The sequence below is a fragment of the Tursiops truncatus genome, chromosome 7, assembly GCF_011762595.2.
Source record: "Tursiops truncatus isolate mTurTru1 chromosome 7, mTurTru1.mat.Y, whole genome shotgun sequence".
NCBI lineage: Eukaryota > Metazoa > Chordata > Mammalia > Artiodactyla > Delphinidae > Tursiops > Tursiops truncatus.
In genome coordinates, this window is record NC_047040.1 from 88947124 (window position 1) to 88967887 (window position 20764).

The 20764-nt window shown below is 33.3% G+C and overlaps 1 protein-coding gene across 1 annotated transcript in view; it reads left to right on the plus strand.

Moving 5' to 3' along the window:
- The window catches only part of LRP1B (LDL receptor related protein 1B), a 1432692-nt gene that overhangs the window by 1174981 nt on the left and 236947 nt on the right, over positions 1–20764 (plus strand). Inside the window, exons 53-59 of the mRNA XM_073806959.1 lie at positions 304–426; positions 2884–3024; positions 4146–4333; positions 5779–5962; positions 10592–10677; positions 16359–16481; positions 17896–18077. Of these exons, the coding sequence (XP_073663060.1) occupies positions 304–426; positions 2884–3024; positions 4146–4333; positions 5779–5962; positions 10592–10677; positions 16359–16481; positions 17896–18077 (1027 nt within the window). The remainder of the gene's footprint in view (positions 1–303; positions 427–2883; positions 3025–4145; positions 4334–5778; positions 5963–10591; positions 10678–16358; positions 16482–17895; positions 18078–20764) is intronic.

The window sequence follows — 20764 nt, forward strand, 5'->3', positions numbered from 1 at the left end:
ACTTACAAATTGCTAAATGGCCTGAAATTTCAAGGTCACTCTAGAACTGTTGAACATATTAACACTAAAACTTTGAATTATATATATTTATATTCATATATTCAAATACTACTTATAATGAAATACATATATTAATATATATTATTAATTGATATATTGAATGTTTAGCTAAGTTTCCTTTTTTAAATAACCTTGAATTATTGAGTGTGTTGAGTACAATAACATACATTTCCCAAACTCATAAAGTAGGGGAAGATAAAATCGGTGCTCATCTAACTTAATTTCTTGTGATGTCTTTCTTAGCTCCCAATAACACATGTGATGAAAATGCTTTCATGTGCCATAATAAAGTATGCATTCCCAAGCAATTCGTTTGTGACCATGATGATGACTGTGGAGATGGCTCTGATGAGTCACTGCAGTGTGGTAAGTATATATAAACTTTTCATGGAGAAGATTCTCAGGCTGAGTAACAGTCTTTTAAAATGACTCCAGGAATATATAAATAAATAACAAAAACAAAGAAATACATTTCTTAATCTCACTAAGAACATGTAACTTCAGTAATATAGACACACCACATATAACCTCTTTAAACTCTACCATAATTACACACCTATTTGAAAATTATGCCTACTTGTTGTAGTGTATTCTTATCAAGAACCACACTGGAAAATGTTGATAAAAATGTGTTTGGTTTTAAGTACTTTGAAATACCTTTTATTTTAAAGACAATATATAGCTGGTTAGTTCAGTCTTACAGCCAAATCAATATTTGAGTGAGGAAAAAAGAATACAGTTCACAGCTATCAGAGAATCTAGATACTTAACATTTTTCTTTTGCTTTATCTTTTTATACATGTATTTACTTGTTAAAATTTAATGTTATTATTATGAAATTTATCTTGTCACATATATATTTATCTAACCATCATATCTATATAATTTATATATGAACACATATATAACTTTTGTGATAAAAATTAGTATATTAAAAATTCCCAGTTGATATTGAAATATGTGAACATAGTATTTTTGTAAAATATTTAAATGTATACATGAATAAATATAAAATGAAAAGCTGTGAAATCCACACATACCTATGAAAGGTAGTAGATTTAGCTTCCCTTTGCCCTCCCTATGCAGCATCTATCAGTTACAGATGGAGGATAAAGTAGAATCTCTAGCTTGTATGACTTGGAGGATGGTGTTGCTGTTAATGAGCTTTAGAATGAGGTTAAGGGGCAGTTTTGCTGGTGTGGGAGAAGAAATGTAACAAATAATTAATTTTGGACATTTTGAATATGAAGTGTTAATCAGACAATCACATGAAGCTGTATAGTGAGTGTTTGAAAATTTAGTTCTAGAGTATTATCAGGACAAATAATATTAACCTGGTGGCCATCAGCATAAGGGTGATACTCAAAATATGACAAAGAATGATAATACCCAACACTGTAGAAAGGAAAAGGGGAAAACCATATACTGAAGACTGAAATAAGGGCTTACCCTGTAACATTTTAGAGTAGAACAGAAGAAAACTTTATACAGAAAGAGGGTGAAAAGGGAATAGCAAAAGCAAAGTTAGAAAGAAGCCTGGGAGAGTGGATTATGAATATTAAGTCAGGAAACTATTTCCAAGGTAGTATGGACAACAGCATCAAGCACTGGAGGACAGTGAAGCAGGTAGGAGCCAGAGACACCTATGAATTTACCAACTGTCACTTGATATTTATTAGCTCTGAGAGGAATTTCAGCAGGTAGATGTTGCAGAAATGAGACTTTAATGAATGAAAGTAAGTGAGAGCAAAGAGGTAAGTAAGTGAAAGGAAGATTGAGTAGGGACTTGACTGAGCAGGGAAGAAGGGACATGTCTTGTTAAGAGTTATGTGGATGGATTTTTGTTGTTATTGGACTAGGAGAGACTTGAACATATGTATTGAGTGAAGAGGAGAAACTAGTGAAGAATGAGAGGGTGGGAAGGAATACTAGGGAAACTGGGGATATTTTAGAGCTATCTAGTTTTGCCATGCAATATGATAAACGTCTCAATTACATAATCATTGTTGAATCTTTTTTTCTGCTGAAATTTTATTTTTAAACCATAAAAATCTTACATTCTCTCTTCAAAAGTAAAATATTTGCCTACATTTACCAGAAAGTTTATAATAGAAATGACATTTTTTATTGTTAACAAACTCTGGAAAAAAACCAATCTAAAACTTCATAATATTCAAAATCAAATGAGTTTTACTTACAAACCAGCTTAGATATGAACATTAACAACTGATTGATGGATACTGTGTTTTGAACAAAGCCTTTTAATGCCTCTAAGAATCAATATGTAGGATAATTACAACAGTTTTGTGCTTATTGCTCTATGAATTGGATTTTAATTTTCTCATTTTAACAATTTCTTTACACTTTTAATGCTGCTTCCCAAACGTAAACGTGACATTATAGCTTCTGAAAATTATTATTATAACCCAGAATCAGTTCATCCATATGTTCTAGTACTGTACCTAACCAAGCTTAGTCTTGAAAATAATTTTGAGTAGCTTTCATTTTGTTTTCCATTCTAAAGGAAATCTTTAGGATACAGATAATAAGTGAACAGAGGTTGTATACTTGTGTTGCATTCTTGTTTCCTTACTTAGAAACAAAATAAGAGTGCCTCGTTTCCAACTTTGTTTTCTGGACTTTAATCCTACTTCCAACCACAAATATCTCTTGCAATTATTGTAACTGCCCTAGAAAGAAATGAGAAACATTTCCCATAAGAGGCCTGGGTAACTCACATGGTTAATTAAGTTTAGTGTACATTATGAAATAAAGTTTTAATGAATATTTGTTATATGAATTGGAATGTTTCTTTGTCTCCAGGATACCGACAGTGCAATGCCGAAGAATTTAGTTGTGCTGATGGACGATGTCTTTTAAATACTCAGTGGCAGTGTGATGGAGACTTTGACTGCCCAGACCATTCTGATGAAGCACCTATAAATCCAAAGTGTAAAAGTGCAGGTACAGAAAATATATAATACTATGTTTATTCCAAAATTTGTTTTTTTAAGGCAATATTGTGACTCTGTTTTTTAGTCTCATATAATATTCAGTGAGAGGAAATGCAAATAATTAAGCATGTGATGCTTCTATTGATACCATGCAGGATCCTAGTAACCAACTTTGTTTTGGAGCTAGTTATAGAAGTGTAAGTCTGTGCCCCAAATATGAAGATTTGTGGCAATGAACCAGATGAATTCATCATCCTCCTCCTTTAAAGAAGTCATTTTTTCTTAATATATTATTTTATGTGAGGATAATTTTCTTGTATGGACCTACTTGAAAATTTAATCATAAAAGAAATTGAGATTTACTGAAATAGAGTCAATATTATTCAGACTTAGGCAAAATGAAATAAATTGCATATCATTTGAACAGAAATATATACATAGCCAAACTTGGTCTATTTTACACTTTACTATTCCAAAGATTGAATACATAGTTATACATTTTAGAATAAACCCAATTACTTTTTTTCTCATGTAGTTTACATGTTAATAGGCATTCTTTTATCATGTATGGTAATGAGTAATGTTTAAATCATCAGATTGTGAGTAGCTGCAAAACTTGAACTCCTTTCTATAGCTATATTTGTGACAACTATGATTTACCGCAAGTATCTTTTTTATGCCTGGACTTAAAAATATCAATGTTATATATCCAGGAAGAAAAAGAACTTAGGAATATCTAGCTATTCCAGATTCTTAATTTTTAGTGACGTATAATTTCTCGGAGACTTTTGGCTTGTGGGAAATGTCAAGCTATCATTACACTTTTGAACTCATTCTTCACAGTATAGATGAAGACAGAAATACTCCATTAATTTTAGTATAGGTGCTTATTTTGATTGTTAAATTTCAATGTAAAGCTAGATTTGCGGTGTGTTGAACATGAAAGTACAGTTTGCCCTTGATTTTCTTCATGTATAAAATATTACACTGAATATAAAGCATTTTATATGTACATATATTTACTATAATTTTTGACAGACAAGTCATCATATTTGTGAATGTATTCAACAATTGTAGTATAAAACAATGGCATGCTCTTTATGTTCCATTTGTTTTATTTTCTTTTTCCAGAACAGTCATGCAACAGTTCATTTTTTATGTGCAAAAATGGCAGGTGCATTCCCAGTGAAGGTCTTTGTGACAATAAGGATGACTGTGGTGATGGATCAGATGAAAGAAACTGCCATGTAAATGAATGCTTGAGTAGGAAAGTCAGTGGATGTTCTCAAGATTGTCAGGACCTTCCAGCCAGTTATAAGGTAGGCACGCATCAAAGACAGAAAATCATCTGACAGGTTAGAATTTGGGGCAATAAAAAATGATTTCATCCAATATAGCTGTAAAACTTTAAGTCATTATAATATCATTAGTTAAAACTATTTAAATGGAGAGTTTCTGTGTGTGCAAACCATAATAATAGTGTGGTATATAAATTGTGAGAATATACTCATGGAGACAAAAAAATCAAAATGTTTTCTAATAAATGCTGATCATAAAGAAAAAAGCAAAGGACGACCAGTGTTTGAGGAAGGTAACTGCTGTTAATAGCTGCATAAATGTTTATGCAACTCTCTTAAATTCCCGTTGCTTCCTTCGTTTCCCCTCTCATACATCCTTGAAGTGGAATGGGCTAATCATTTATGTACCACAACACTGGAGAATACAATATTTTTTCATATAAACAGGAAGAAAAAAAACAGAGCACATGAATTATTAGGACTGAGTGCAGGTACACTAAAAATAAATCATGCCTAACATTCTAATTGCTTTTTGTTAGTTCCATTTTCCTGAAGAATGTGATTCACTGACAAAATTGATTGACACAAATAGCTTTTGAAAACATCTCTTTCAATATGTTGGAACGGAAGATGCATACAAAAAATAATATTGAAGTGGTGCATTAGGTTAAAATCAATTATGTAAATGTGGGAAAACCTCAGTAAAAGCAATTCAGCTGGAAATTAGTGTTTTTAACTGGACAATAGCTCTGTATGAATCAGCAAAAGGACATGGCTTTTACGAACTACAGAGGCAGTCTAATCCAGTTAGGAGTAGTACAGAGTTCAGATTTTGTTCTACTGAGTTCTGCACTGATCAGAACATACCTGGGGTACTGTGTATATTTATGGACATGACACTTTAAGAGGAACCTTGACAAACTGTACTGTATCCCCATTTGTACAGCCAGTGGCATAAGGGGGTCTGGAAAACACACCTTTGGAAGAAGTTTTACCAAGAGAAAAATGGCTAGTCAGTTGTATTTAAATATATGAAGTACTGGAATAGGGAGCATACCTTTCTGAGTTGTTTCAAATGTTGGAAATAGGAGTTGGGAAGCAGATTCTGTATAAGAAAGACTTTTTGAACATTAGAATTCTCTACATTGGAATGAGTTGCCAAATTTCTCACATCTAAAAGTATTTCAGTTGGAACTAAGTGACTTTCTTTAAAAGATGCTAGAGAAAAAAAAAAGTGTGTATTACAAAGATGCTTCAGTTTTTCCTTGACAGCCTTGATATTCTATGACAAGTCAGTTCTATCTAATGGTAAATTCACCAAACAACAGTAATTTCTGGGGGACAGAAAGACTTGGCATTATCTATTATTAACTGATTTTCTTGCTTGAATCACGCTAAATGGATATCCAATAGCAAGAGACAGTGACAATGATATGAATTTATTATGCTTGTTTTTCATTCTCCAGTGCAAATGCTGGCCTGGATTTCAACTGAAGGATGATGGTAAAACATGTGTAGACGTTGATGAATGCTCTTTGGGCTTTCCGTGTAGCCAGCAATGCATCAATACATATGGGACCTACAGGTGCCTCTGTACAGATGGATATGAAATACAACCTGATAACCCAAATGGCTGCAAATCACTCTCAGGTATCGAATTGAACTTGTCCACTGAGTCAGCCTCAGTTACACATATGGATCTGATTTTGTAGCTATTCTTGTTGAATTCATTCCTCATTGCTGTTTCTAAGAAGTCAAAATTCTCTACTTACCTTGATACGGAAATTTGTCACTCTGATATTGCATGTTGTCCACACACTGCTCTGTTTTTAGTACCATTCCAGTGTGGTCCTATGAATTATTAAGTGTTTTCTAGATTTTGAGAACAAGTAAAAACTATATCTAGCACTGCTTCCTGTATCACAGGTTCTTGGGAGCAGGTTTGGCCAAGGCTATTAAAGAGCCTGTTGTGACAGCGTCCTAATATTTTTTTTCCTTCTCCCCTACACCATACACACACTCATATATGTGTGCCAAGGAGAACAACGGGTCAGTAATAATAATAGTAATAATGATGACAACAATAACAAAAAATCAGGAGTATAAGACTATTTGAATTCTTCCAGTGATTCAACAAGTATTATTAAACTTCTGTTTATTTCAAGCAGTGTGTTTGATTTGTGAATTAGAAAATTCAATAAAATATTAAAACAAATTATGATTCATCAGGGGAGAAAATCAAACATTAAAATGATACAAAGTAATATATAATAATAACTTAAAATGGGCAGAAAATGGTGCATAATATGTTTCTATTCCTCTTACTGTGATATTGAGTATAATCAATTAAATAGCATTGCCAGTTTCTCATGTACATTTATGTTGAACAACATTTAAAAAACTAGATGTTTGGGCTTCCCTGGTGGCGCAGTGGTTGAGAGTCCACCTGCCGATGCAGGGGACGCGGGTTCGTGCCCCGGTCTGGGAGGATCCCACATGCTGCGGAGCGGCTGGGCCCGTGAGCCATGGCTGCTGAGCCTGTGCGTCCGGAGCCTGTGCTCCGCGGCGGGAGAGGCCACAGCAGTGAGAGGCCCGCATACCGTAAAAAAAAAAAAAAAACTAGATTTTTCTCATCTACTTTCATAAAATAAATAAAAGGGATAGGAATTTAAAAGTTAGTTTTTTAACTGGTTAAAATTATGCACATTATGGAGAAAAATAACTCTTTTCAGTTTTTCATTCCACTCACTTATTCTTGGAATGTCCGTCTCTGAATAAATTTGTGTATTATTTGGAGCCCATTGTTTTATTTGCCAGCCTACTTTTTTTTTTTTTTTACCAGCTCACTGCTTACTACATCATTCATTTAGTGACATGGGATAAGAAGAAAAGATAAAATCTAAAAACTAGTTAGTGTTTCCATTACTTTAAACTTTTCACAAAGGATTATGAAAAGGAGGTGAATGCTAATCATTTATTTGGGTCTTGTTACATCATGTATCCATGATATAGTGGTTTTCCATTAAAAGTAATAAATAGAAACTAATAACAATTTTAATATAAATATGAGTGTCCCTGAATAATAAATCTTTTGCTAAAGGGAGGCTAGATATTTTCCCCAAAATTTATTGACATATAATTAACCTATAACATTGTGTAACATTAAGGTAATACAATGCATTCACTTGATATACTTATATACAGTAATATGATTACCATGGTAGTAGTAGCTAACATCTCCATCACTTCACATAATTACCACTGCTTTTTTGTGGTTAGAACATTTAAGATCTACTCTCTTAGCAACTTTCAAGTGTGTAGTACAGTGTAGTTATCTATAATCACAATGTAGTGCATCAGACCCCCAGAACCTATTCATCTTCCAACTGAAAGTTTGTACTCTTTAACCAACATCTCCACATGTTCCCCACCATGCAAACCTTGGTAACTACTATTCTACTCTGTTTCAATGAGTTTGGCTTTTTTAGATTCCACCTATAAGTGATATCATAGAGTATTTGTCTTTCTCTGTTTGACTTGTTTCACTTAGCATAATTCTTCAAGCACCATCCATGTTGTCTCAAATGGCAGGATTTTATTCTTTTTCATGGCTATACAGATCCCATTCATCTGTTGATGGACACTTAGGTTGTTTCCATGTCTCGGCTATTGTGAATAATGCTACAATAAATTTGGGAGTACAGATATAGCTTTGATATACTATTTTCACATCCTTTGGATATATACCCAGGAGTGAGATTGCTGGATAGCAGTTCTATTATTAATTTTTTGAGCAACCTCCATTCTGTTTTCGGTAGTGGTTGCACCAACTTACATTCCAACCAAAAGAGCACAAGGTTTGTCTTTTCTTCAGTCACTGCCAACATTTATCTCTTGTCATTTTGGTGACAGCCATTCTAACAGGTGTGAGGTGATATATCATTATGGTTTCGATTTGCATTTCCCTGATGTTCAGAGATGTTTAGCCCCTTTTCATGTGCCTATTGGCCATCTGTATGCTTTCTTTGGAAAAAGGTCTGTTCAGTTCCTCTGCCCATTTTTTAATAGATTGTTTATTTTTTGTTATTGATTTATATGAGTTATTTATATATTTTGGATATTAACCCCTTATCAGATATATTATTTGCAAGTATTTTCTCCCATCCCATAGGTTGCCTTTTCATTATGTTGATTGTTTATTTTTTTTTCTTCTAAACTTTCCTTAATAGTCAATTCTTTTTTAAAATTAATTTATTTAGTTTTGGCTGTGTTGGGTCTCCATTGCTGCGCACAGGCTTTCTCTGGTTGAAGCAAGCAGGGCTACTCTTCGTTGTGGTGCGCGGGCTTCTCATTGTGGTGGCTTCTCTTGTTGCGCAGCACTGGCTCTAGGCACGTGGGCTTCAGTAGTTGCAGCATGAGGGCTCAGTAGTTGTGGCTCGCGAGCTTAGTTGCTCCACAGAGTGTGGGATCTTCCTGGACCAGGGATTGAACCTGTGTCCCCTGCATTGGCAGGCGGATTCTTAACCACTGCACCACCAGGGAAGTCCCGATTGTTTCTTTTCCTTTGCAGAAGCTTTTTTCTTTGATGTAGTCCCCATCGATGATTTTTGCTTTTGTTGTTTGTGTTTTTGGTGTCATAGGCAAACAGTCATTTCCAAGACCAGTGTAAAGGCGATTTTTCTCTATGTTTTCCTCTAGGAATTTCAAATTTCAGGTCTTACAATTTAAGTTGTAAAGAACAGAACTGCCTAAGTATTAAGGTAGAACATGACTGATTAATAACATTTATGAATGTAGAACTATATCGATAGGAGGGCAAAGCAACTTTAACTTGAGAGACAACTCTTTTGAGTAGGGTTCTGAGTCTCTATTTAACCTCAACAGGAAGACTGGAATGATTAGAGGTGCTGCCATCACTGGTAGAAGGTGATGTCGAGCATCTGTGACACACATTTCTAATCTCTGACACAGAGTATGCTAAAACAGAGTACAGTGCCCTATGTATTATACATATACTGTAAAACTAAAGGCTGAAAGGAAGAAAGTAATAAGTTTGAAAATAAATTTGAACATCATAATAATTCAAATCAAATAATTTGAATAATAATTCAAATAATATTATTCATAATAATAATTCAAATAATTTGAACATAAACAGGACAATAACTCTATAACAATAAATGATTTACAATAAAGTCCTCATTTAATCATGTAAAGTGGCTACCTTTTTCATTGTTTTTTTCTAATCTATGCTGACATTAAATTTGCTTACGAGGCATCTAAGTGTATGAATGCATCTTAGAAACAAAGATGTTTAAAAGGAGTTTGATCTTTACATATATGAAGCATGGTTAGATTATTTTTATTATCTTTCCTAGATTCTAGAACAAATAATATACTAAAGCATGTTGGACAAATAAGAAGGAAATAGACTCTTACTTAAGAGAAGCTTCCAGGCAGATGAAAAACGTGTATGTAGGCAGTGAAATTCTTGGTTTTCACTGAAGTTATTCTGAGAGCATAAGCTGGTTATTTGATTATCAAGAAAGAATTTTCTGGTTATAGGAATGTTTAGCTGTACTGTAGGTTTCTAAGATAGGTGCAGATTATCCTTCTCTGAAATTCATTTAAAAATAAGATTTCTATCCTTCCCTCCACCCCTTTCCCCCTGGTAACCGTAGGTTTGTTTTCTACATCCGTGCCTCTATTTCTGTTTTGTAAATAAGTTCATTTGTACCATTTGAGAGATTGGGATTGACATGTACACACTACTATATGTAAAGTAGATAACTAGTAAGAACCTGCTGTATAGCACAGGGAACTCTGCTCAATACTCTGTAATGACCTATATGGGAAAAGAATCTAAAAAAAAAAGTGGATATATTGTATATGTGTAACTGATTCACTTTGCTGTATACCTCAAGTTAACACAACATTGGAAATCAACTATATTCCAATTAAAAAAAAAGGAACAACAAAAAATAAGATTTTAACAGCAGGTGTTTTCTACTAATTTCAAATAAATTAGATAATTTAATATTCAAGAAGACTGAGGGAAAGAGAGGGATTTGGAATTGTCTAGATTTTCTGTACTGCACAGGCATCTGCTTTCTTTTCATATTGTTATCAGTAGAGGTGCTCAGGAAGAATTTTTTAACCATTAATCTACCAGAGGGCACTGCATTTGAACTTGCATCGCTGTAGTAACTAAACTGAGACTAAGCAGAGTTGAAAACCATAAATACTAAAGTCTAATATGTTTCTTGTCTTGGTATTTAGATGAAGAACCTTTTCTAATTCTTGCTGATCATCATGAGATAAGGAAAATTAGCACTGATGGTTCCAACTACACACTTTTAAAACAGGTATGACATTTCCATGATGATTTACATAGTATTTACAGTCACTCTAGATATGCATTAGAGCTGTAGCAATACCTCATAATTAGTACTTCTGAAGCATGTATTCAGGGATCCATGCATGTATGCATATAAGATTGCCATAAACTTTGTTCTGTTTGAATTGTCCAGGTGATGCCTCCAACTTGTGACATCACACCATATCCAAGAAAGTAGAAGATGCAAACCATAGCTAATGCAAGGAAAAAAACTCTCTTAAGAACAGCTAGACTAGGGAAGGTATAAAATTCTCTTTTAAGGTAGTTGTGCATTACCCAGATTGTCCCCCCAGCCCCACAGCCCTTGGGATTTAAAAATAAACATCTTTTCCAGAACCTCAAGTTTCTGTTCTTAGAACTAAGGAATAATATGGGATTGATGATCCTTAGCCTTTAAAATTTGGAATTAGCTAGGGAGCAAAAGTACGATTATAATCCAGTCATGGTTAAAAGGTTATGAGGTGCATATATTCAGCCTTACCCTTTTCATCCCTCAACCCACCTACTTCAAGAGAATCTGGGCTACTGATCCATTTTGTTGCTTAAGTTCTGTTGTCAGAGTTTACTCATATATACTATCTGAGATGAAAGGAATGATTTCCATTTATGACAGGATGGAAATGTGAATTGCTTCCCTCAAATTTTTTTTTCCCTCCCAGTCTGCAGTGAAAGCATAAAATCAAATCATTAAAACTAGACTGATTATTACATTGACTAGAGAAATCACAGTTAGTTTTAGCATATCTTTGATCGTCAGAAGTAGCTTCTTTGGAAAGATGTGGCTTGTATCTGTCCTGCTGCAAATTTCTCTTTGCCCCAAACTGTGCAATAGTGACATGAATATGTGATAGCACTCTCTAGAACAAGTGTGCCAAAAATAAAGATATTTCTTGTTCTTGTAGTATGTTTATGCCAGCACTAGGCATTAGATGAAGAAGTCCATTCATATGTTGATTTTTCAGCAACATAAAGAATACTTAACTAAAGATAATTTTCCACTCACTCCTGGGTACCTCCATTGCTATAGTTAGAGTTTCATTCATATTGCTTAAGAATTTAGTCTTACTTTAAGTGCAGATATTCATTAGCAAGTGTGATGTTTACTATTCCCCACAGAATTGGATTTTGCAGCTTCTAAGTCACAAATTGAAAATTAAAATTTCACATGAAAATCCAGATTTCTGGCTACTCATGAAAAAATAGGAAGGTGTAGCATTTCTGGGTTCACATCCCTGAATGGACACAATCCAAGCTGGGTAGCAGCTGCCACTGTGATTTATGCCCGTGCTCTTAATTCACCAGCATCCTCAAACTTTCCGTGTGCTTACCACATACATACTTGTCTTATTCAGGAATGTCTGTGAGGTTTAGATTCTTGCTCTTGAGTTTGGAGTGTGCCACAAATACCCACTGTTTCATACTGCCTCTTTCTCTAATTATGTACCTTAAGAGATTGGGTAAAGTACAAAATATTTTCATGTTGTTTGTAAAAACTAAACAGAAGTCTATTTAAAATATAAGAATTAAATGACTATTTCTTTAAGAGATGAGTGATACCCATAGGGAGATAGTTTAAATTTACATAACTGCTTTAAAATGGAAAAGTGTTCGTTTCCCAAATGGTTTTCTGCATTAATTTATTTTTTTCCAGTGCAGTATAACTTTAAGCATATATCAAACTTACAAAATATTGAAAATTACCTCTTTCTCTTAAGTATATTTCTCCATACCCTTTCTAGACCTTCCAAGTTAGGTGTGCAAGCTATTGATTTTCTTGTATAGTCTCTGGAAATGGGACGTGTTTATTTTCTCTTTAATAAGTTTTTTGTTTTGCTTTCTTTTGTTTTTAGCATTTCTCCCTTTTAGACTGTGCTATCTCAAAGTGAGAAAGTTTTCTTTTTAGAATACTCTATAAGCTCAGCTGAACCACAAATTTAACTAATATAGCAACAATATTTATGATCTTCAAGAAAGAACTATAACAGAGCTTCAGTGGTAGCTCCTTGCTTTATTTTCCAACCCTGTGGCTCAAGACATTTCTACTGCTATCCTTTTTTTTTTTTTTTTTTTTTTTTTTTTGTCTTTCATGGCTAATACATTATCAGGGATTGTTCTTAAGGGACCAAAATGATTTTTATCTCCACGCATGATGTAAGTCTATTTCATACAGCCAAACCATTTTAATGCTCACATTGTTATAGTGTTTTTTTCCTGGTGATATAACTGTAGACTATTGCCAATCACTAGTACATAAGTGGGGATGAATTTCAAACAGTTTCTTAGTGTAGTTTATGGAAATAAGGAGGTAGTCAGGAAGATAAGGAAATGCACAAGGACCCTGAACACCTGTGTCTTTGGAGAGCATTTGTTAGTGGTGACCACGGAGTAAGGATGTAAAGACCCAAGAAACTAAAGACAAGCCTTAAAGTTTTGCTTGTGGGCTGCTTGAAATATGTCATTTTTGTTAGGAAACTTATTTTTAACCACAATTTCATCATGGCATTACAGAAATTTTCAAGGAGTTCAAGGTGGTAAAAACCAATTTCTTCCTCAAAGATTTTGTCTGCATATGCAGAGTGAAGTAGAAAATAGCAGTAATTGTTTCTCCACCTTTTCTCTCAGTCAAAAATAAATGAAAAGACAACATCTGTGCCTTAATTATTTGGGAATTCTGTGTGTAAATAATTAGGAAGAACAATTTATCCTAATATCTTAAATTTTATTCTCTTTATCATATTTAGTAACAATCTCATGAAGTTTTATAGCATAAAATTATAACAACTGGTATAATGTTTTTACCCTATATATTCTAAAACACAGTTGTAGCTAAGACAGCTATAACTTAAATTCGTACAACACATTCAGAAAATGTACTTTAATAACATGGATTTTAGAAATGAAAATTAATCAAGTAGCTTTCCAATATGTTATCCAATTCAATTCTAGCAGTGACTTTTATTCCAGTAAAATTGTATAGAGAAACAAAACACAATTTCCTAAATTAATCGTCTTGAACCAAAGGGTGCAAATCTTCAGCCACAGAAATAAAAGAAGCAAATAGGATTTTGATGAAACCAATTTTCAGCTCTGAAACCACTGGGATGACTCCAGTTTTTAGACGTTATTTTGACCATGCCCTTGGCTGTTTTAATGTTCCTTCCATATGATTCTGTAGAGAGAGCTCTACACTCTTTTCTGAAGGGATTAAGGGTAAAGCTGTAGAAAAATGACCAGTTTGGCTGGAAAGATATGTCAGAATTCAGACCTTCAATTTCTCTGCATTCACGGCTTTAATTTATTGTAGTTGACTTGCTAAATTTGGAATTGGATTTTCATTATCTAAATTGATTATTGTAAAGAAAGGAATAGGATAATTCTGCCATGACTGGGGATTGTGGGTGAATCTTTCCTAAGGTCAGAGACAACTTTCTCTCCCACCTTTTCCCTATAGAGGTCTAATATACCCATCTGAATTGCCAGGCCATCACAGAACCCTAACCCATTTACCTTATTCTTCCAGTGAGAAAAGCATTTGAACAGAAAGAATATTGTAGACTACTACTTTTTTTTTTTTTTTTTTTGCGGTACGCGGGCCTCTCACTGTTGTGGCCTCTCCCATTGCGGAGCACAGGCTCCGGATGCGCAGGCTCAGCAGCCATGGCTCACAGGCCAGGCCGCTCCATGACATGTGGGGTTTTCCCGGACCGGGGCATGAACCCGTGTCCCCTGCATCAGCAGGCGGACTCTCAACCACTGCGCCACCAGGGAAGCCCTGTAGACTACCATTGAAATGAATTTATTAAACCCTCTACAGAACTTGGAATCCATTCTGTTTATATTTTAGAACCTTGATTGTGCATAGATGACTTCTTAGATATGAATGTTTACATGTATTTAGTTAAGTAGTTCTCCAGTTATTAGGGTGTGAATGAATAATTAATGAGTCTTTTGAATCTGAGACTGAATATTAGTTGCATTTTTTTTAGCATTTATAATCATTATTCTTGATTAGTGATGCTGTCAGTAAGACTTATACTTGCATTTATTCATCTGGGCATAGTGGGGTTAAGTGATTGCAGGTTAACTTTATAATCTAGAGCTGAAGAAAAGGAGATTGCTCCTTTTAAGCCAAATAAAAGCATAAGATTTGAACCTATGATTTTAACACCATCACTGCTAGAATTTAGCCTGGCTAAGAGAAGAAAAAATCAGTATTTGCAAGAACCTTCTCTGAGTTGTTGCAAATAGTGATACATAGGTCGTCCTTAGTCTTGGAGATCATTGGAAAGAAATAAAATCTGGACAGCACTAATTTAGCTTTGGCCTGAGTTTTATAAAAAAAAAATATATATATCTCTGATTCAGTGTTATTATAAAATTTTGAATTCTGAGTATAGATGTGGAAACAGAACTCAGAATTGGGAACAACCATCCCTCCCCAAACCAAACCGAAGCAAACCACAAAACAAACAAACAAACAAAACTATCTCCTTGAAGATGCTAATCCTTACTTATAGGACTATAAGTACTCTTAAGCGACCCCTAAAACAATTTGAGACAACGACAACTTTAGGGTGAATATTGATGTAAAAAGCTTACATCAGATACAGAGATATGACAAAGATCTCTGGGGCTTTGCCAAGTGTCTATGGTGTCAATTATTTTTTAGCACGAGTTTATATATTAATAAAATATTCAACTCTTAAAGCAAGTTAACACAATTGAAATCTTGATCCAAGTTTTGTTAGTCCATTGGGGTAGTAAATCTATGAGCAGTAACAATAGGTCAGAATTAAACCAATCCCTAAGCAATCATTTGGAAAACTCAACAGCTAAGAAAATTCTCAGATCCTGATGTACAATCCTCAGATCAAATCACTGAAACAGTGGAACTGCCAAACCAAAGAACTGTAGTATCCAGAAACCCATCAGCTGAATTCATGTTCAATTTTGTTACCTGCTAAAAAATGCATTAATTGTGAGTCTGAAGGGAGGGATTTCCTCACATTTCTACCATGTGGAATAAAAAGTTGTTGACTACCTAGTTCCTCTTTGGTCAAATACTCACCTAAGGTTTTAACTTTTAAATTCTAATATGGCACTGTATTGCCTAATGGGCTACTTGAAGCATGAGAAAAAAAGAGAATGTTGCTATTTTGTTGAGACAAAGGCTTTTAGGGAAAGTAAAATTTTTAAACCTTCTTTTCTGACTTTCATCACATATCTATCAAGAGCTCATCTTAAATTATTGGGGGTCGTCTACCTTTCCAATTTAGATGTATACTCATAATGGCATCAAATTTATATTTAATATTAACTTAAAATGAGACTCTTTTCCTTTATCTCTCTAAAAGCATTTTTTTCCACGTTACTGGCTATTTACTTAAACCATTAGCTATAAACATTCCAAAATTTTTCCTACTTGGAAAATATTTTCAAATACAATAAATTATGTAACATCTTAAGTGTATGGTGTAGAAAAAATGTAAATATATAATGCTTTTATAAAGAATTGGTATTCTCACAAATGCTATTTATTGTAAAACTGTACTTAGATTCAAAGGGAAATACTGATTCTTATGAATTCCTTAATCATTTTAAAACAATTTCTATTAACTATTATTCCAACATACTCTTTTTTATTTTTAGGGATTAAACAATGTTATTGGTATAGACTTTGATTACAGAGAAGAATTTATCTATTGGATTGATTCTAGTCGACCCAATGGCAGTCGCATAAACAGAATGTGTTTAAATGGAAGTGATATTAAGGTAATTACATATTACAATGATGGGATTATTCAATATTTTATTTGTGTGATTGAATTGAACAGAAAATGTTATTTGATGGTAATGATGCAACTCATAGAATGTATTAGGTTGGTTTGAATTTCACGTTTGTACAGTGTAGGTTAATATATACTTTAAATATGAAATTGGAGGTTTTTATCCTTATGTTTCATTATGACACTATTACTTGCAATAAGGTAAAAATCAAATTGAATAAATAAAATTTGAAACCTTATTCACAACCCTAGAAAATGTGATGGATGCTTAAGGCTTGAATGATTAGTGCCTGAGATTCGATTGTGTTGATTTATATAAAAGAAAATGTTCACCCTGAGAATTTGTAGTTGAAAAAAATAATTATTAGACTGTAGATTGAACTTATAGCACTATTAAAATTAACTTGCTATAGATGGAATTAGTTGAATGCATTTGTGTAAAATCATGAATGTTCTGAGTAGGCAGCATCGTAATTAAACACGTGTCACCTTATAGGTATGAACTACTTGGCACCATTTCTATGCTAACTTGAGTTTTAAAATAAAATTATTTGTACTGTATATATGTAGTAAAATGTATTATAAAGAAGTTCAAATTCAAGTAGATAGAACTCAATTACTTTAACTTTTTTTGTAGCCATCTATAATATTGTATAGAAAGCTTTGGTGGAAGCAATCAGTTTTGAAAATATTAATGAAACCTTGTAATGTATATATATATAAAATGCCAAAACAATCAGTAGGTTGGGTACAGGGAGTTCAGAATAACTGCTATTGGTTATTTTATATGCAGCATATTTGTGCATACAAAGCCTATATCCTTATTATATTTGATATTGACATAGGTTACAATTGAGCACAGCAGTTGAATGAGTATATTTTTACTTCCCTTTGGTTGGGTGAAATACTTAATGTATGTTCTTGCTTGTATTTTTTTCTCTCTTTGTAGTAGATAATTTAAATAGAGCAAGAACAGTTGGGGGAGTGGTGAATGCTATTGGTATCTCCCCAAGAACCTGTTATTACTAAATAACATCAATAAATTTTTGTGCTTGTGTGTCTCTGCCTGTGATAGAATTTTTGCCCAAAATTTTGAGAGGAGAAGGAAACTCTAATGAAAATGTGATAAACAACTGTGTAACCATCCAAGAGCCTTTTATTTTGGTGTTTCTTTCTTAAACCTTTATGGAATTTCTAGGGGTCTGATTACATATTGGGTAATTCCTCGTAAACAAGTAAGTAATTTTATTAGGTAAATTGTTCTATGTTTTGTGCTTATCTAAATCCCATTTCAAATGTTTAAATACAATTCTGTATCTCTGAAAAAAATCAAGAAGCAATTGCTTAATTCTTATTCTAGGCATTTACACTGTTAACTTTTTAAATTCTTATTTTGTTAGGTAGTGCATAACACAGCTGTCCCCAGTGCACTTGCTGTCGATTGGATTGGAAAAAACCTCTATTGGTCTGACACAGAAAAAAGGATCATTGAAGTATCCAAACTCAATGGCTTATACCCTACTATACTGGTTAGCAAAAGGCTGAAGTTTCCCAGGGACCTGTCTTTAGATCCTCGTGCTGGGTTGGTAACAAACATTGAAAATCTTAAATTAAAGATTAAGACTGTGGATTATGTCCAATATGGTAAATCCTTGTCTATAGATTTTAACATGGGAACCCATGAAAAGTGTAAATGTGTAGAAAGTTTTATTGAGAAATCAAAAAGAGAAATGTGACTATAACAGGGATTTCCCTAGTGGTCCAGTGGTTAAGACTTCACCTTCCAATGCAGGGGGTGCAGGTTTGATCCCTGGTTGGGGAGCTGAGATCCCACATGCCTCGTGACCAAAAAACCAAAATATGAAACAGAAGCAGTATTGTAACAAATTCAATAAATACTTTAAAAATTGTCCACATCAAAAAACTTTAAAAAAAAAAAGAAATGTGACTATCACAAATTTTTTTAAGAAAAAAATTAAAGTGATGGGATTTTAGAGCAAGTATTTTTTTAAGTTTTTAAACATAACTCTTTTTATAACTAATCAATAAATGTATTGTTGAAATGAATAAAACATACAGATTTATCCAAATTCTAATGTGTTTAAATCTTGGAGGAAAGACAGGCGAAGCACAAACTCTTGGATCCTGTTTTGTAGTATTTGTAGTAGTCATGAATAGAGATGATGTAATTCCTGAACCACTTTAGAGCAGGAGACTTAAATAGCATCCATGAATAATAAATAACAGGGTGCATTATCTATGCATTCAGAGGGAAAAGCATAGGGGGAATATCAGGAAAGATTCATATTAGAGTTGGGTTTCATTTGCATTTCTCTGTGAGAAAGAAGAACAAGTCATCATAAGGATCAAGGGCATCTGGCTGGATATCTCAGATGAGGGATGAACACACATTTAGGTGTCAAAACCTGTTTGCTAAAGTTCTATATTATGACCATTATCATTCACTTTCAATTACGTTGTTTTGGTAGGTAGAGAAGGCATGTCTTTCTTTTTTTTTTTTTTACACTACAATTTGAGTGATTACGTACTCCAAAATGATCTCTGTAGAAGTTCAACCTATTGAACATGTTTGTTAAATTTGCTTTTTAAAAATAGGAAACATTTACAGTAACAAGTATTATGCTAACTCTAGTGCTCTAAATTTTCTGCTGTCTAAATTAATTTCCTATAAAGTGTTTTACCAAATCAGTTTTATCATGCCATATGCAATAATTAGATTTTGCTTCTTGTTAATATATTGTATCTCTGATTTTTGGTCTCATGTTTATAATTGGCAAAGTGATCATATCATAGTATGCATGGAGCTTGATTTTAAATATTAATTTGGGTAAAAGCAGTACCTAATAGTAGAAGACTTGTACTGTAAATACTACTCTGTTTCCAGGGTAATGGTGCAAGTTTTAAATTTTTGCAATATAATTATGTAACTATTTTGTTACCTTTTAAAATATTTTCTTTACCATAGTAACAGAAGAGTGTCAATTCTATTTTAACTGAAACAGAGTTACAAGAGCGTCTGTTTCTATAGATGTTTCAAGAAATAATGGCCAGATATACTAAATTTGGCTATCGTCATTATTCATTCATAAGAATATGAATGTTTGAGTCCTTTGGTATTTTATCAGAAGATATTTATTTTAGTGTGTCCATTGTCCTTTTCTTCAAAATCAGTATGGCTATCTTAGCTTCTCATCCAATAATTTTCAAGATGCTTCATTTTCCAAATGAAAGAAACATTATCTGTTAATAATAACAGTATTATGGAATTTCCTAGTTATAAAGCAAAAACTGTATGCTAGCATAGTGAACACAGCTGGATCTAGCTTTAAGTTTTATTTCTCCCAGGTTATGGTTATTATCCCATAAACTGACAGCAGTCTTAAGTTATCGTCAACATAAACCCATCCACCAAAAGTGTCAACTTAAACAATGAAGTACTAAATTATTGTAGATATTATGGAAGACTCCTTTGATTTCGTTTTTAAATATTATTTTGTTATGATATGGAATGGCAGATTATAACCCAAGAAACATAAAAATTAGATCTTTTTATGAAACAATTAAAGCCACATAGCAGATAAACAGATTCCAACAGAAAAAATTTAATGACACCTTTTTTGTTCATACTGTTTTCCTAGTTCCCCAGAGTGAGACAATAGGGCGACTTGGATTTTAGCTTTTATGAGATGAGCTTAAGGGTGAAAATGCCATAGCTGTCTAAAATATTGTACAATCTTGCTTCAAAAATGACAGCTCAAATTGTAAGATTAATAAAAATGCAATTGAACCTTTCTATGTCAGATTGCCATTGTGATTTGCATATGTTTTGAATATGCCAATACTACTGACCCCTCTTTCCTTGAGAAGGTGATTTCTGTCGCGATATTTAGTGAGGAATAGGGTAAGGATTATTTAAGGGAAGATAAAGATCATTGGAGTATCTAATGCAGTAAAGCGAGTAAACATTTAGAAGGTAGCTTGGGGGTCCTTTCTTATAATGGTAGTATGCCAGTTGTCACAGTACCAATTTAGATATGCTGGTTAGTAAGAATGGTAAAGAAGATACAAGTAGACAGATCATTTTCCTGGCTATTACATTTAAGTTCAGCTGAAATCCAATGATCCCAATCATTCTGTTATTGATTGGGAATCAATGTACTAAATCAATGTAAATAAATTAAAATTTATTTAATCATAAGTTTTAGGTCATTAATATCATTTACATTTAAGGTTTATAAAAGTTGTCAT